We start from the raw sequence: 15,895 nt of genomic DNA on the forward strand, positions 1-15,895 counted from the left end.
AACACAGAATCTCATGATCAACTGTGAACTCAAGGGACAAAGTTTCATCAGAATTGTGAGCTGTCTTCTGATAAAACTGTTTCTGCTTACCTCCCACATTGATTAGTGGAATTTTCTGGGATATCTGGGACAAGTTGCAGGTTACACAAGAAGAACAGTGAACAGCCACTGAGACATTTCCACAACACAACATGTCCAAATGGCCCAAAACCCAGCACTCTGAATTACAGAGGACTGTGTTTGTCCTCTTCTTGCATCAGTTGTTACAACAAGACTCTTTGCTCAGGGCTTTCCTGTCTGAGACAGTTTTACACGTATGACATAATATTTTGATGACATTGTACTCAACTCTTGTTATGATGTCAATGTGTCTGCATAATTTCAGACTTTATGGAAAAAGACAATGAACATGTGAGAATAATATTGATAATCTGGTTTACAGGGATAATTCAACTTTAAGATTTAGACTAACCCTCCTATCTCTGCGGAAATACAATGGCAATTTTATTATAGCAAATTTTATTCATAGAAACTCAATGTGCTTCACATTAAGAGAATACATTAAAACAAAATACATACATATACAGATATAAACAGACGTACAGGTGTACTTAAGTAACAAATACAAAATAATTATATTATAAAGCATATATAATAAGCATCACACATCCTTTAACCAATTAGACACACCACATAGCTCTCAAAACTCACACAGTCATGAGACACAATTACACAGAAGCTGAACAAGAAACAAGCATCACAAAAGAACAGACTTGATACAGAAAAGGAGAACAGACATTTTTTAAGTTTGCATTTGAAAGTTGACAATGTTGTGATGGCGTAACTGAAGGCACCTTCACCAGACCTAGATCTGATTCTGTTTACGACTAGAAAAGCACTGCTTTGCAAACTACTAACAGGATTTTGAAGTTGATTCTGTAATGTTCAGGTTTTCTCGTACGTATGAGGACGTCCGACTGTGTGTTCTGGTAAACCGGCAAATGAAGTGTTGCAGTAATCTAACCTGAGTTTGTATATATTCTTCAGATGATTAAATGCTTTTCTGGTGATGTGATTTTCAAAGATTCGATCCAAAAACCACACCAAGGTTTTTGACTTGCTCAGTGTATCCAGGTGATTTGATTTTAGTTGTGAATAAATGTTTTCCGATTTTTAAGACCAACAACATCAGTTTTGTCTGAACAGAATATGTTTTGATGACTTATGATAAGTAAGTGGGAGCATGAGCTGGTTTAAAACCACCAACAGACACATGAAAGGTCCTGTCGTGATACCTAGTAGGTCATCAAAGCAATGAGAGACAGATATGAATAGTTTATTGGTGAAATAATGATCCAGGACTTTCATAACTTGACCCACAATGTTTGTACTAGTGCATCCTATGGGGATTTTCCCCGCTTCCACCTCCACCACAATATAAGCTGAAGGCACATTTTAATGGATAAGAATATAAGTAATAATAATAATAATCATAATAATAATAATATTAATAATAACCTTTATTTGTGTACCTTTCAGAAACCCAAATTTACAAAGTGAATTACACAGAGCAGCAAAGTCAAAACACAATCAAGTTTCAGCATGCTGTAAAATGCTAAAATAGTAGTTGCTCTACGAGAATCTGTCTGTTCAGCATTTTTGTATTATACTGTATCAGTAGATAGAGCGGGGTGTCCCCTCACCAGAGCTCCAGCTCTTTGTTCCCAGTCTCTTTGCACCTGACAGCTGTGCTGGGTCATCAAGACTAGAAAAGTGCTATGTAAATACAGAGCATTTACTGTATTTGCAGTGTCTGGAATTCACAATCCTCATGAGAGAGTATCGGCTCACCGGCCGATGTTGGGCTCAGCAGATGCATATTGTAAAATATTTTATGTCTGGCTTTCTGCTGCCTTATTCAACATTCCTGTGATATCACAAACTGGGAGGTCCTAAAATGCCAAAGCAAAGGAGCATTTTTCAAATTGAGATATTGTTTTAAAGGACAGATAGTTTGTAACTAAGGATGAGCCTTCTTGCCGCTCAAAACAACTCACACCAGGCTTTTCCTGCCTGAAGAACAGTACAGCCATAAACAAAGACAGCGCAAAGGGAAAGTTGGTTTAGCGAGATAAAGATGCACATTGACTGTGGGAGTTAATCAGGAGTCAAGCTTGTGATAATCGGCTCGTCTCCACTGGCCGCCTCCTTCACAAACAGCCTTATCTGTGACCTGGTCTCTATTTTGGGGACATTTTGGGAAAAGTGATTATGCAATTTGAGCCAAAATGGGATGATCAGAGTCTTATCATCAAGAGATGTATGAGGGAGTAAACCTAGTGTCTCCGGAGAATCCCTCCCTATTGGGAAAAATAAAACTGAACTTTGACCCCAGATAAAGTTGCGTCCCTTTTGTTATGACAAAGTGAGAATGCTTAGTGTGGACAGAAGAACAGGGGTCAGCGGCTCAGGCTCCAGTTTCCGTGAATTCTCATTGTGCATTGCTTGTCTCTCGTTCCTTGGGGAATAACTCTGGGGTCATAAATATGCAGTTTCCACCGACCAACACTTTTTTCTGTGTGGAAGTGTGGTGATATTCTTTGTCTCCAGTCATAACTGTCATTCCAGCTCGAGACGAGACAGGTATCCTGTGGCGACAGCTGAATAACAAAGCAGCGAGGTGACGATCTGGGTATTGTTTCAGCTCAGACTCGGCACAGAAAGTGCAGTGCCACATGCCGGGCATACCATGATGAGCTCCATTCTGCAGACCTCTGGAGGAAAGCATATACTTCCTGAACCACTTGTGGTCACCGCTGCTGCTGGCTGGCTCGTCCCATATAAGGCACCAGCCTGTACTCACATTTGTACATGGGGACATTTTTAGGCAACATGAGATTGACACATGTTTTTTATGACTGGAGTCGCGTCTCAAGGGGAAACGCCTGGTGGCCTTATCAGCTCAAATCAGCAGGCTGCATGGTCCACAGTTCAACCCCACTTGTAAACACAACTCACTAACCCTCCCATATGATGGCCAAAATACAAGCTGACGTATTTTTAGCACTGCTAACTGGAAAAAAATCGAGATATGATCTTATGCAGCAATTCTGGGGACAGCAAAAACACAACTTACAGCATTAAGTCTGTTTTAAAAATAACCCTTGTGGAAGTTGACAATATTATAATATCTAAATAATTAGCATGAGTTCCGTATTTGGGCTAAATTACATTTCATCTTCAGTCTGTGCTGTAGGTTCCAAAAGGAAAAGTACACTCACACTCACAGTAAACATGCCCCTATTTGTGAGAGAACAGACCAGCAACTTTATTTAGCTTATTTCCTGCTTTGTAAACTGGTCTGTTTACTCAACAACCTGCCACAATAACAAGTGAACACACACAAATGAGATAAGCCAAGACATCAAGTTTAAATAGTTATATCTGTGTTCTGCACGTATAGTAACACCATACATCACACATACAAGTTAACATCATAGACTTATATAAATTTTGTATGGTTTATTTCTATTGATATAAATGTAGAGCAGCAATGGAATCGATGTATTGCTGCAGGTTAAGTTAATGTAAGTATTTCCAATGCTTTTAAAGTATCAATGGTAATTTCAGTTTGAGAAACATTTAATGGAAGAAATATAAACATATCAAATCACAGTATGACAGTAATGTCAGCCTTTGTTTGTTGTAAGTGCTGCAAATTTCAGCAACGCTTAAAAACCAGTCATGAATCCATAATATTACAGTAATATATTTATAACAATATAATAGTTCAATTAAACACTCAAATGATGCACTCTTCTCTGTAGCAGAATGTAAAAGATAACTTAAATCAATTGATTTGAAGATTCTTGTCACTGTACTGCAGCAGAGAACTCCTGAGATTAAGACAACTGTATACAAACGTCATACATACATAGAAATAAATATAAAAATATAGAGATTTAATGGTATAGAAGGAAATGTAAACATATATATAAGGATGGCATTTGGCAGTAGTACGTGTATTTATTCCCTCCATCAAAGAGATGCAAGGATATTTTGCTCCCTGGTTTCATCAGACTGCCGTGCGCACTTGGAGAGCTGCGCTCCTATAGGGGCGGCTCCACGACTGTTGACGTCACCGCTGGCCTGAGACCTGCTCGGGCGCAGCGCACCCCCTGCAGCAGCGCTATAAAAGGCGCGCAGCTCTGGACTCCTCTGCACTCACTCCGCTCTGCCTCTCTGACGCTCCAGCCTAAAGCCGCTCCGGCTAAGCAGTGCGCGCCTGACAACTCATCCTCAGCGAGTTGGAGGGGTTCGCTTGGAGCAGCAAACACAAGACGACCACCGGGGACACAAAGAGAACTGAAGATGTCCACGTACGCGACCTCCGAATGCCGCCGGGTCAGCCCGTCTGTCCACGGCAACAAGTTCGACACGGCGCACCGGAAGAAGGCCGTGGCCAACATCTTCGAGAGCGTCAACCAGGACGCGCTGATGAGGCTCTTCCAGAAAACTGGCGACATGAAGGCGGAGGAGAGAGTGAGGAGCATCTTCTCCTACACTATGGACCCGGAGCAGACGTCCCGGGCCCTGATGGCTCTGAAGCAGCGCAAGAAGGACAAGTTCCTCCAGATCGCGGGGATGGTCCGACAGCTGCTCAACCTGAGATGACCGGCCGGGTGGAATCTCTCTCTAATGGCTCGTGTGTGAGCCGAATGTGAAAACACTCAGTGCTGGGTTATAGCACTCGTCGCCTGGAAAGGCGCGTCAAGGTGCGCGGTGCTTGTGCCGCCATGCGCCGCCCGGAGGACTCCGTGCCTCGGCTGTGGCCTCGTGGACGGAGGTGACAGCGGAGAGTCCTGCCCGGAGCGGATGGCGCGGGATGGAGCCAGTGGGAATACGAAGGGCAGCCACGTCTTCGTTTTGAGACTTGAATTCGTGAATGCGCTCCTGTGGATGCGTGACTGTGGAGCTGCACCGTGCGCAGTTGCACATCACCGTGTTGATGCTGCTGCACAGCTGCAATATGAGACTTTATAGTGTCGAAGAACCTGCCTACATGAATGCCTGTCCTGAACACATGCCTTGTCTCGCAGCTTCTCTTTGTTGTATGATCAGAATTCATTAGTGGCCACTAATGTGTCATTTTCACTGAAATGTTACAGCACAATGATTTATAATGTTCCTTTATTTTTCATTTTTAATAAATTATTGAACTCTTGTCTACAAAAGCAGAACCTTTGTCTTTCTTACACATGTTTTATGTGGTTTGAAGTATTGGTTATCACACCAGGTTCGTGGATCCTGTTTATGACAGATAACTACATATAATTGGCATTTGAGGTTTTAATTCTGGTTTCTGTAATCTTGTTTAAAATCCATAGGATACAAAATATAGTTTATCATTTGAGGATCAGTGAGGCGTTAGACCATGAGGATGGGAAAAGTGAAAGGAAAAAAGCATCCTCAGCCATTATAAGGAAAGAGTGACCCAGAAGTGTCAGGCTGTATGACATTTTGGTGTAAAATTAAACTTCTGGATTCAAAATTAGAATCTTATCAATAAGATCCTCCTCCCCCCCCATCTCAGCCAGCAGCTGCCACAGCTGTGACCCCTGTTGTTCTTAAACAGAGAGAGCCCTGCAGTTAAACAATCGAGATCCTCATGAAAAAGGGAAACTGAAGGTGCTTTCTTTGTGTGGACGGACACATCACAGAGCAGCTTACGAGCTGTTCTGTTGACTCATGTCATTTCTTGGTGATCATAAACTAATAAAGGAGGCGAATGGTGACTTCACCTCAGCCTGTATTGTTCTGTAGTCGGATGCAGCAGGGGGCATTTGAAGGCAGCAGGTTTACTCATGGGAGGATGTGGTTTCCCTCACTGTGTTGTGTGCCTCATCAGACCGGAGCGAGCCAGTTTGGTTCAGGTTGGCCTGCGGGGGAGGGAGGGAGGGAGGGAGGGGAGGGTGGTGGACCGTGCGCACTGCGTTTGCCGTCTATTTAATCATCCCTTCTCTTTAGATAAGACCCTGTCTAAGTAGCATTACAGGGTTTAGACGAAAGGAGGCTTCGCTTCTTCAACCTCTGATTCTTTACCTCCAAGGGAAGCGTAAAAAAATCCCCTCCTCCACAGCATCCATCCACTACATTTATACCCAACACTTAGGACATTCTGCTGTTTGAGATAGTGTTTCATCAGTGGCAGGGCGTACATACAGGCTCAGCTACACACACACACACACACACACACACACACACACACACGGATCACTTGAGTAAAGGCCTGCTAATCTGCCGGCTGGAACCAGTTCCCTGGGTTGTTGTTGTGCATGACGACATCTGACTGTAGGTGCTGCTCGCCTGTGCCGAGAGATACGGGAAGCTTGAGTTTCAGTCGCCCTGTAGGTGTGGGACTCCTTGGTGAATAATCACCTCACTGGTGGAAGGAGTGTTTCTTTGCTGACGCCATAAATTAATCATACCACATCTCAGACTCTCAGTCAGAGGCTCACCTCACACTGACCAGTTACCACTTCCAAAGATGAAATAGAAAGGGGCAAAACCATCGAAGTAATAAAACAAAATGGAGATCAAGTAAAGTAAAGTTTTGGCAGAAATTGATCTTATATCTCTATTGTTATTATTGTTATTATTACCATTGTTTTCTATGTATTTCTTCAGTATTTTATCCATGTTTCTTTGTGTAGCACTTTGCATTTTAATAATTAGTTTTCTTGCTGTCCAGCATTTTGTACTTAGTGTTGAAAGGTGTACTATAAATTAAGTTGTTAATATTAAAAGTTATAAAATTTTAAATTTATATTTTCTTTATATACAGCAGCTTTTCAATCATAACATTTGATCGATTAAGGATGAAGTAGATGACTCTTTGATGCGAAGTGAACATTTGCATATAAAATTTCTTATTAACAGGGTTTCCATGGGTGATAAACTTGATCTATGAATGCTAATCTTGGCCGAGGTCACCGAGGACACAGTTCACCCGGCTTTTAATTTACAATCGTGTCACAGTGCGTTAATCATTCCGTTCCATTTTTGCCCCTTTATCTCACAGTTGTCCCTTTTGTTTGGCTCGTGTATCTCACACCAGGCGGCTTTTTTTATTGGCCCCCTTTTCACTTTTATTGGTTATCCAATTGTTAAGGAAAAGCCGGCTAAATATTCAAGGCAATTGTCTTGGCTGTGTTTGCTGGCTTGGCAGTGGTGTGCAGCACTGGACCCGGGCCATGTGTCCACCCTCTTCCTGCCTTTCATCGGCCTCAGAAACACTTTGATGTCAACAGACACTGTGGCAGACAGCCTTCGAGTCTGGAAGACAGTAACCACAGAGAGAGGAAGATACAGGGCGGTATGTTTGTGTGTGTGAGCAGGGTTACTGCAAATTTATATAAGTGAGAATAGTGTGTAATGCAACCTTAGTGCTGAAAGAACATTGTGCAGGATTGAAACCTATGCAGGAAAGGTATTTACAATAGAGACAATAGAAAATACACATTAAGTCCATGGGCTTCGCAAAAATTATGCGCCCACATGATCGCAAAAGGCTCTCGTGAAACCTTTTGTCTGAACGAAGAGAAACGGATACAGCAATGCTACTCCTTGTGTGGGCAGCTACAACAAGCTTTCGCCTGCACCCTGAAAAGTTAAATATTAGTCTGCTTTAGAAGCAGGCAGCGGGGGTGAGATGGAGAAGGTGTTGCACCCCCTGCGCTGAGTGATAACATCGCTGGGAGAGGCAGTCAACTCCATTCCGGTACAAACTGGTTTCAAACAAAAGGCTGTAATGAGGAACTGCTCATGGGCTGTACACAGGCTTAGGATTAGTCATTGGTTCGCTGGAAAATCCTGCCATGAAATCAACTCCCTTCCACACAAGTCCTTGTCTCCTTTGATGGACGAGGTCCGGACACTTGGCAGATCTAAGATCAACAAATAGATTTCTGCTTTACTCTATACTTGGTTTGTTGTTTTTATCAGAAATTCAGCCCATGTGATGGAGCTTTCCAGAGAGAGAGACATCAGAGAGTTGCAGCGTAGCGACTAAAATGATTAGTTCCATTTATCAGACGTAGCAAAACAGACTTTTTCTTACGCTGCATATTTCAAGAAGCTTTTTTAAACAAGTGGGGGAGGTTACCATCAGCCAGATGCTGCTAGAATTTCACATTAATTTACTATGAGTGCCTATTTTTATCAGCACTGGATCTAATGAGTCATAGGTGGGGGTTATATTCAGAGTTATGTGGATCTGTTTGTTTTAACCATTACCATGAAACATTCTTCATACAATCATGCTCCCTAGCGTATGAATTCTACTGACTTTGCTGAATCCCACACTTTGTTCTTACCCCATTGTTAAGTTGATATTTTAATGGATGCATCGCCCTGACATGTTGTACAGATAATCTTGTCTATGGTAATCAAAGGATGAAGCCTAATGACTAGTCTCTTTATCTTTTAATTAGAGGTGTGGTTGGTATATTCGTTGAAATGGTCTTCATAACCCAGTAGCAATCAATACAAGACACTTTTTCTGAAATAAATTTCTGAATTTGAAATTGATTTCTGTTTTGTGACTTCTTCTACACCCCTGAAGATGTCGTCTGCAAAACTATTTTATAATCAACATTGATTCATCATAACCCCAATCTGTACAAATGTAACACACACCAATACACACCAACATGCGCATATGTGAGGCCCACAATATTATTGAGGCTTGATTATGTTGGTGCAGATTTAAGTGAGTAGAGATACAGAATTAGGCTGTATAATTTTTTCAATGTTTTTATAAGCCACTTTGACAAATAGACAATCAACATTTTCAAAGTTCTTTTATGAATTATCTTCCTCCACTGAAACTCCATCTGGCGGGGAAGCCAATGATGGTAGCACGTTGTTTTTCTAAGTATGTGCTGTCCTGATGATTAACCAATAGGAAGATCATCAGTCATTTAGTTTTTGGTTTGAAACCCAGTGAAGTTTATATTTGCCAAAAACACTCGGCTTATTAAGATAATTCTACCAAATCATCAGGCTCAATCTGCTCAATCCTGTCATTACAGCAAAAGGGAAAACAGAACCTGCCATCAATGGAGTGAATAGTGTGTCAACATCAGATCCTGTGTAATCCTCAAGCACCCTTCTCCTTAACTCCCACTGACAAACTTGCCTCCTTCATGTGTGGTCGATGGTTGAGTCGAAAGCGCTGCCCTATATTCTCCACCACGTGTCAAGAGCAGCTGGTTGGCTGGACAGATCAAAGGTTGCACGGTGACTGTGATGTAAGATCCAGGAAGAGGTTCAACTGTGTGAGGAGAAGAAGAATGCAGGAAAAAGAGTGGGCACAGTCTGTCCTAGGGTTTTCCTTCAAACGCCGGCCTGTCTGACTCACAGCTTTACCAGAGAGGCCCCATGTGCTTATTGGCATCATCGGGATTAGCTCATGATGGGAATACAAAGGAGACAGACGGAAAATGAAAACACATTCCTCTGCATCAAATAACGGAATCCTGGAATTTGGCACATTTGCAGTCTTCGATTGTGTTTGTGCAGATGTCATTTGCGTGAAAGCAGGCTAAAGAGCCCTCATTGTTGTTTTTGGACGAGTCATTGTGTTCTGCATACTCGCCCTCGCTCTGGTGCGTAATTCGCTCGAGCCTCACGTTATAACCGCGGTACATGATGCGTCAGTGGTGTGCGTTGACGCTGACCCCTACCAGCTGGACGGCACCCACAGGGGGACCATGTAGACACCATGACGCTGCAGCCATTTCCCAACCAAAACATTTGTGAGAGTTAGTGACAGTGAAACTTCCTGTCACTGCAGCTGCTTGTTGAGTGGACAAACACGAGCTGGAAGCTGCAAAGTAGAAGATAAATAATATGACTATGTATGGTAGGAGTACTGTAGCGTCTCCAAGGAAAAATAATATGTATATTCCCATGAGAGGAAGTTGTACTCTCTACTGGAGATGTGATGTGTTAGTTTTCATAAAGTGATGAAAAAAAAACACAACAAACTCTTGTTTCCTAATTGTGTCCCTATGAACCAGTTTTCCACCCACACAGTGTGACATGTAAAACTAAACTACATCTGGCATATTTGTTTGTTGCTGTGCATGTGAGTCTGCTTGTGTATTGGCCAAATGGAGCCTCAGAACAAGGAGTAAACATGCTTCAACAAGGTTAGCGGGATGGAAGGAAACCAGAAGGACTCTGGTAGGTTTAATGTGGCAACATGGGAGCACTTGTGTTTAAATATTCTTTTGTTTTGTTTTGTGGACTTTATTCCTTGAGGGTAGTCTAGGTTCTGTGTGCAAAAAAAGGGCGTCTGTCTGGATGCAATTGGCAAGTCTTCACATACTTTAGTCTGGACAGATTAAGGTTGTGACATGCTGCAGCAAATGACACCTGCAAACCATAATGCTTTGCTTATGCAAAAGTGGCCAGTCTGCACTGACACGCCCTACTGCTAAAACCTGTGTGATGGGTGTTGTGCATGAAACGAAAGATGCAACAAAGGCCACAACTGCTCTTGCCAACCCTGGGGGATTTACTTCACAAGCTCTGGCTTTTGCATGCACACCTCTCCCCAGAAGGTTGTAGTGCTGTCTGAGGAGAACAGAACAAACAAAGGGAGTAAATAGTTAATTGACTATTGATAAAGCCACTTTTCTAATCTAGGGGCCACTCAAAGTGCTTTACAGTTCAGTTTTGCCAATCACCCTTTTACACACACATTCATACAGTGCATCTATGTAATACACTTTGTCTATCACAAATCACTCATACACTGCCGGCCCAGCCATCAGGGGCAGTTGTTTGGGTTTAGTATATTGCCGACCCTCTTCAACTGGTTAGTGGAAGACTTGTTTGATCTCCAAAGATGTCCCAAGGAATTGACGTGCAAAAAAAATTCATTTTACAACTGTTTTTTATAAATAATAATAACTTTATTTGTAAAGCACTTATCTAAACAAGGTTACAAAGTGATTCACAGAAAAAAATCGGTCCCCAAAGAGATCACAACAACGAGAATACTCTAAGAGAGGATTCATAAAATATGAACAGAAATGGACTTTCGAAGTATAATAAATCGAGGTAAGTGAAACAAGGGTTAAACAAAAACACAGAGTTCTAATTTGTTTTGCGTTAACTGACAACCTGAGAGTTAATCCGACCTTTTAGAAGTGCACATGAATGGTTTTAAATACAGGGCGACCTGCAAGAGGACACTGGGTCACCCGCTTTGGACCTTGAGCATATTGTCTGTCGTCAATTTGATATGATACAGTATAAAGCATCAAGTGGAGCAGGATTCCTCACAGAGCTGTTTGTTGATAGCAGATAGTGAGGCTTTGTGATCACCACTGACTGCAGGAGGTCAGGCTAGCCGTGCAGCTTCATGTTTCCAATGTTGTTTTACTTGAGCTTGAGATTAATGACAGAAACCGGTCTCATCCAGTCTGACCACACACCTTGGCGATATAGTGCTGTGTAAGCAGATAGCGTGTATACCCTGAGGGCTGGGTCCTCCTCTGAATCCTTCAGTAACCTCTGCACCTCTCGTCTCCCTGACAGGACAGTGTGTTCCATGAGTTTGTGTGTGATGAGTCCCTGGAGTTACAGCAGAGCCATGTCCAGGGCTGGGTCAGGATGGGGGCTTCTATTGTTTCGCATTTGTCTATCGCACTGTGTGTATGCGTCTTGTGTATGAGGGTGTGTGTGTGTGTGTGTGTGTTCTAGGCAGTTCTGAAAAAAGCCCTTTTCCTGTGTGGCGCTGGAGGTTCCTCCATGGGCTGGGCGGCCGGTGGCCCTGCAGACATGCTGTCTCGCTCCAGTTCCACCACAAGGCCTTGCTATTGTTTGGCTCCTCACTCCCTTTGTCCACTTCAGTCTGCCAACCACCCCCCCCACCCACCTCCACCAACCGCTTACACCTCCACCCTCTCCTGCTGTCTGATACCCTGCAGGTGCAGCTGATCTGTGGGGCCGGAGAAGAAGGAAGCACAGGCCAAGGAAACAATGGCAGACCTCTGTTCCTATTTATACATCAATTCTTTGTTTAATTTATGCATTTTACAATTTATTTCAGGGGTTTGACATGTATATTTTTATAATGTTATAACCAGAGTGTTTTATATAACTCCTGTGTCATGCAAACAAGTCAGTTGATGGACATTGTTGTTATGGGATTCATCCTTTGACCTGGGTGTAAAGTTTTAAATTGTACTTATAGGATCACTTCAGGTTATTCACATTTATTATTCAAGTCAGTTAAAGGCCATTCAAGACTTCATAACATATTTTTTTCTGCTGTGGAAATCACCCCTCTCACCCTCAGTGATTATTTTATAAGTCAGGAGATTAATTCAACAGCTTCCGCCTGACGCAGCACTAATTGGGTGACAAGCAGGGAAACACTGGGGACAGGTTGGCCAGTTTTGCACAGGAGAGACCATGAACGTATGATGTAATGAGTTGATGCAGTGCAAAGGGTGGCGACTATCTCTGCTTGTCAAGTGATAATAAGAGCACTTGAGAAATACTGCAGGAGAACAGCAGCGTTATGATGCAGATCAAAGTGCTCGGCCGGTGTAATGGGGGAGATAACAGTTCAGTGGGTACATGTCCCGGGTGCAGCACAGTCCTTTTCAGTGGCGTACGCTCCAGAGTGTTATGGGAGGTGTGTCTTATTGCGCTGCTGTCCACACCTCAACCAGCAACAGTGCACACAGACTTGTTGACTTTCCTTTTGCCTTCTTATCACAAACACAGTAACATTTCATCTGCCTCACATTTCGTATGTCTGCTGAAGAAGAACACAGCGTGCTACGGGTGGTTCAGTGAGTCTCACACAAGCTAGATTTGACAAAGTGTCATCTGAAAATAGCCAAAATTAGTTTTATGTGTTTCAGCTGCTCAGAACTGCCACATTTGAGGATTTTAGAAAGCAGTCTTTGCATTTGAAGAAAGTTACAGAATGTGAACATTGAAATAGACTTCAAAACCAATGAAGTTTCTCTCCTCTGCAAACCAGTCACTGCATGAAGTTGGTATGAGTGTAACATTGTCAGCCAAGGCCCCTCCTCCTATTATGATCCCGTGAGGCTGAAGCTAGTGCCATCCAGGTGTGAGAGGGTATTCTAGTGAATTAAACCAAATGTAATACACAAATGCAAAACTTTATTGACATAAACGTGAATATCCTGTGTTTGCAGGTAATACATGCTGAGAAACCAATCTTTGAGTTAAAGTTACTTGTCATCCCATAAACCAGGTGAAACCTCTACAAGAGTTTGTGACAACACCTGAGCTGTTCTGGTTTTACCGTTGTCGGTTGCAAAATGGATTCAAAACAATACAGTCAGCCACAAAGGTAAAAAGCTGTCAGAAACTACATGGCATAGACACCCTTTGTTTACGTTCTCTGCCTCTCTGGGTATTGCTCTCGGACAAATGTCCCATATCCCGGAGTTAAATGTACACAACAATGGCTGTTTCCAAAACACAAAGACATCCATCAGCGGGGACAGGAGCTTGATTAGTAAAAGGGGAAGCTGAAAAGACTCAATTGCTTTGCTGCTGATTCATATCTGAGGGAGCAAACGTCAGGCATTACGCCACTAGGAGAGGATACATAGTCCGTCTGCCACAGTCATGCTTTGATGTGGACCGGGTTTACGTCTATGGTCTTTAGTATTGCTAATGTGTTAAGCAGCTGCATAGGTCGGTCCAATAGGTCATGAAGTGTAACAGACAGGGCAGCGATTTCTGAAGAACTTTAAAGACTTGTGATAAACTTATTATCGTTTACTTATGATGTGTACAGACAAAAAGCAGAAGAAGGGTTATACATATACATTTTGACCCTGTATTTCTACCAGAATCTGATTGGACTGCCACAGAGCAGAGCTGCATCAGACTTCTGATTGTTCTGTTTCCTGAAAGGCATTGTCTCTATATACAATTTATTCACACATTTTAATCACACACTCGTATTTTAACAGATACAAATCTTGTACAGCCCTGCATTTCTAACGCACATTTAATTTACAGGTTTTCAAAAGTTGAATTACACTTTGGAATCATTATCATTTTACAAGCAAACAATCTTATTGACCTTTTTGAAACCTTCTCAGTTGCTGACACTTGAACCTTTTCAGTTTCAGAATGTCATTATGCAACTGTCTTGTGAATGGAAAATTGTCAGTCCTTTACGTTTGCTAAATAGGAGTATGATTTACATAGTGCTCACAATGTTTCCACAAATATATCCAGAAAATCAGATTTTGTCAAACTAAGCTGAAATCATGCAGATGATTTAAAGATTTCCATTCACCTGATGAAAGTCTGCTGCCATCCTGGCGCCTCATTGAAGCTGCAAGACACAAGAGCTTTCAGCTTAACGCTCATACCCGCAGACAACCATGAGTAGGGTTGGGGGTTATAGTCCAGGCAAAGCGTTTTACAACCAACTAATTGTAAAAAAATTCAATCATTTCTATGAGTTGTCCAGAACAACATACTAAAAGTACTAAGAAATCCTAGTTGAGGAAATATGTTTAATTCTCATCAATCCGTATATTAAAATTCATTTTCAAAGAAACTTGTAATACAAATTTTTTAACTTTTCATGGGTACTTTCATTGTGTAAAGATTCATTTTGATAGGAGTAAAGGACAAAAGAAGCCACATTGGGATGTATTGTTGCCTGGCCTTATTGACCCACATCTCGGATTGATGAGAATGATCTATGCTGAATTTTTTTTGTTACATATAATTCGATTTTTGGCTCCAAAATGAGTTACTTTGCCTGGACTATTAGGGGGTTGAGTAGACATGAGGAGAATGATAATGCGATTGGAATGACATTCGTTGAGCGGATATTTGGCCAGTAACAACAAACTACATTTATAACCTGATCATGCTTCATACTTCGTCATCTGGGGACCACAAACGTCCATACATTCATCCGACTGGAAATATTTTAACAAAATGGAAAAATGTCAAACTCATGGCACAAAATTAAAGATCACCAAATTCATTTTATTTTCTAATCAATACCTATTTCTTCACAAAGTTTCATGTCAATCCATTCAGCTTCATTGTGGTGCAGCCATCAACGTAGAATCCAAACAGACCATCATTTACAGTACTTGTTGTTTACGGCAGCAAAGGGAATAATACAGGAGAATGGACTTTTGTTTTCTGCGGCAGAACACTGAAACGGGTGTAACCATTAAGTCTGCAGCATTGCTCTGATTCAGAACACTGCTCAGACATGTATATTATCCCAACCCCTCGGCTTTGTTCTTCAGCTGCTGGTTTGATGTGAGACGCTGCATTTATCTCGGCCTATAATCAACATCGCTATGATAATCAGAGCAAGAGCTGGCAGTCAGTAGACGTTACGCTGGGGTGTTAGCAGATAAGAGCTCCTAATCCTGCTACTGATGTTGGCTCAGTGCAGCAGTGAAGATGAAGGCTTTGGCAAAGCGGAGGGGTCACATGATGGGAGCATGATCGGTATGAGAGGGGACTGTAGTGAGAGTCTCCCTAATGTGGTCAGTACTGTGCCCTCGGAAACTGTGTTACTCTTACATTTGTAAGGGGTACAGTCGGCCAAGGGAGAATAATGAAATCTGTTGTTAAGCCATGGGAAACATACATTATGCACTTATTCTTTATTTTGTGTCACAGTGTTGCTATATTTTCTCTCGCCCTGAAGTGTTCATGTAACTGAGAGTCCTTGTTAATAGCGGCTGTGCATAGCACATTTAGAGAAACTCTTTCAATGAGTTTGGATTAAATACAACCATATAAACAGGGGAAAAATAGACCCGGGAGTGCTGGCGTTGTGTTG

General features: G+C 42.1%; 1 protein-coding gene across 1 annotated transcript; it reads left to right on the plus strand.

Annotated features, from left to right (window-relative positions):
- Positions 1-4,208: 4,208 nt before the first annotated feature.
- Positions 4,209-5,234, plus strand: tcima (transcriptional and immune response regulator a). The gene has a single exon (XM_062384765.1). The coding sequence runs from the start codon at positions 4,372-4,374 to the stop codon at positions 4,672-4,674; it is 303 nt and encodes a 100-aa protein (XP_062240749.1). The 5' UTR covers positions 4,209-4,371; the 3' UTR covers positions 4,675-5,234.
- Positions 5,235-15,895: the final 10,661 nt, after the last annotated feature.

The sequence above is a fragment of the Platichthys flesus genome, chromosome 3 (genome assembly GCF_949316205.1).
Source record: "Platichthys flesus chromosome 3, fPlaFle2.1, whole genome shotgun sequence".
In the NCBI taxonomy this organism is placed as follows: Eukaryota; Metazoa; Chordata; class Actinopteri; order Pleuronectiformes; family Pleuronectidae; genus Platichthys; species Platichthys flesus.

Coding starts and splice junctions, on each gene's coding strand:
- tcima (XM_062384765.1), top strand. CDS start 4,372: ATGTCCACGTACGCGACCTCCGAATGCCGCCGGGTCAGCCCGTCTGTC.